A 2,294-nucleotide genomic window follows, 5' to 3' on the forward strand; every position below is an offset into this window, starting at 1 on the left:
AGGATGAATGTAAAGCTGATGTTCTCCCATGTAAACTCAATTCACAATAAAAACTTTAAAAAGCTGATCCTTTGGTGGGTGACCTTGATAAAATCTGCCCCCTCTCGGCTCCATGGGTCGTCCCAAACGATGATCTATCTATCTTAGAGAGAAAGCAGCCGCCCGGGGGACTCAAGCTCTCCGGCTTCAGCATTCAGAACGCGGCCACTTGCCAGATCCATCACTACCACTATTGACTCCACCAGACGCCCCGCCCAGGGGCTCGACGGGCGGCAGCCAATCCGAACGCTGGAGGGAGAGGCCTCAAACCGGGGAGCCACACCCTTTCTCAACCAGCCCAGAAGTGGAGGCGCAGTCGTTGTCCCCGCCCAACCCGCAGCGATCCCAGCGCCGTCGCGCGACCACCAACGGCTTCTCTGGCTCGAGGCTGCCAATTTGAGATGGTTCAAATATCTTTCTGGAGAGGGAGCCAACTCAAAACAACGTCCCGTTGAGCACGCACTTATTCCAGAAGGCATGGGCACGTTCATCCTCTGCCCCTCCCCCCCAAAGGCCTGGCAATTCCGCGGATCTCTGCCCAGTTACCAATCCTGCAGTGGTACCTTTGCTTGCCTGTCCCAAAGGTTAAACTCCTCCTCGCCGCCGTATCCCCAACTTTGTGTGAACTGAGGGCGGAAAGAGTTCCCCGAGGGTCGTTGACACTTAGCAACATCCCCAATTTGCCTTTCCGAGTCGGAGGGTCCCCGAACCTTCCAGTCCCCCAGTTTACCATAAGAGTTTCCACTCTGTCTCCCACATCTTGAGGTTGCAGCAGCGCGGGCCGTGACTTCTGAATCATCGGAGATAAGAGCGCACAGAGCTCCAGGTACCGGCGATGGGAGTTCAGACCCTGCCCTGGCGACCTTGAGGGAGGCGGTGGGATGGAGATAGCCGTGCGACGCGTTTTAAACTGGGAGCTCTCTGATGTTTGAGCTTCTCAAGGACCAAGCTATCGGGGGTCTAGACCTGCGCGTCTCAGGGCTGCGCGCCAGCGGCCAAGGCGATACTCCAGGGCTTTGTACAAGTTGCACAAGTGAGGCCCTAGCGTCTCGTCACTCTCTCCACTGCCACCGGGTCTGTGAGTTTCTGCCCATTCTGTCCCGCTGCCGGCAGCAGGACCAGAGGCGATTACAGGTTTGTATCCAACATGTGAAGAAAGCTGGAGGAACTGGATGGGACCGTGGGCTTTAGCTTCCGGGGTTGGGCATTCAAGGCACGCCCCGTGACGCAGCCCTCCTCAGCGCCACCTTGTGGGAACGTCCAGAACTGCAGGACCCTCGGTTCCGTAAATCCGGAGTTTAACCAGGTCACTGCCCGGTATTTTGCTTTGGGACTGAACGTCTAAAGCTACTGTCATCTGTATTTGCGAATTCGCTACTCGCCAGGTTTTATTTGTAATCTCCAAGTCAGTATTCTCAGGTGCTTTCCTAGTCTTCAGTGATAGTGTGGATCTACTGACGTAAACAAAATGGACTCGTTTTAGTCATTGAGTCTCAAGTGAGGACCCTGCAAATGAGGAAATTTATACATTGGCTGGAATGACCTTGTGGTCTTAGAAGGAGGACAGGACAAGGAGAATAGGACTGCTTAAACTCACCCAGATAGTCCTCTCAGGAATTAAGTAGAGACCCTAAAGGTAGAATGTTTGAGAAGGATCATTGCCTGATTGCCTCCCCCCGCACCCCCCCCCAAGATGCTATCTTGGTGTTAAAATAGATTAAGTGTACATTCAAATGTAACTTACCCTATATAATGTACCCGCTCTTCATAATGGACAGGACGGGCTTGCGAGACTATGCTCTCCTTCATCCAGACTGCTGGCTTTCTGCTAATAAAGCCTGGATTGGATCTCACTAAGCTGTATGATAGACTACAGTGATAAGAGGTAAACCCTCTTTTCGTTGTTTTGGCAACATTAGTAGACATGCACAGAGCAGCGAAAAATTTGAGCTGCTTGGTGCACACACCTTGCTTTCTTGTTTCAGCTCTCATGCTATAAGCCAGTGTCCTTCTGATGGTCTATTTTGTGCCATATCTTTTGCATTTTTTTGCTTTTTTGTTGTTGGATGTGCTATTTAAAGTGGCCCAGAAGTGTCATGTGGAAGTGCTATCAAATGTTCCTAAGCGCATAAAAGCTGTGATGTGTCTTATGAAGAAAATATGTGTTGGATAAGCTTCATTCAGGCATGAGTTACAGTGTTGTTAGTTGTTAAATTCAATCCACAATACAGTACATCCAGTGCTGTTGGCCAGTA

At 51.0% G+C, this 2,294-nt stretch overlaps 1 protein-coding gene across 1 annotated transcript in view; it reads right to left on the bottom strand.

The window, feature by feature from the left end:
* SLC25A38 (solute carrier family 25, member 38) overlaps positions 1-838 on the bottom strand; it is a 17,234-nt gene extending 16,396 nt beyond the window's left edge. The window contains exon 1 of the mRNA XM_006869125.1: positions 770-838. Within this exon, the coding sequence (XP_006869187.1) occupies positions 770-838 (69 nt within the window). The remainder of the gene's footprint in view (positions 1-769) is intronic.
* Between the last annotated feature and the right edge of the window lie 1,456 nt (positions 839-2,294).

This window comes from Chrysochloris asiatica, unplaced genomic scaffold, assembly GCF_000296735.1.
Source record: "Chrysochloris asiatica unplaced genomic scaffold, ChrAsi1.0 scaffold00127, whole genome shotgun sequence".
Taxonomy (NCBI): domain Eukaryota; kingdom Metazoa; phylum Chordata; class Mammalia; order Afrosoricida; family Chrysochloridae; genus Chrysochloris; species Chrysochloris asiatica.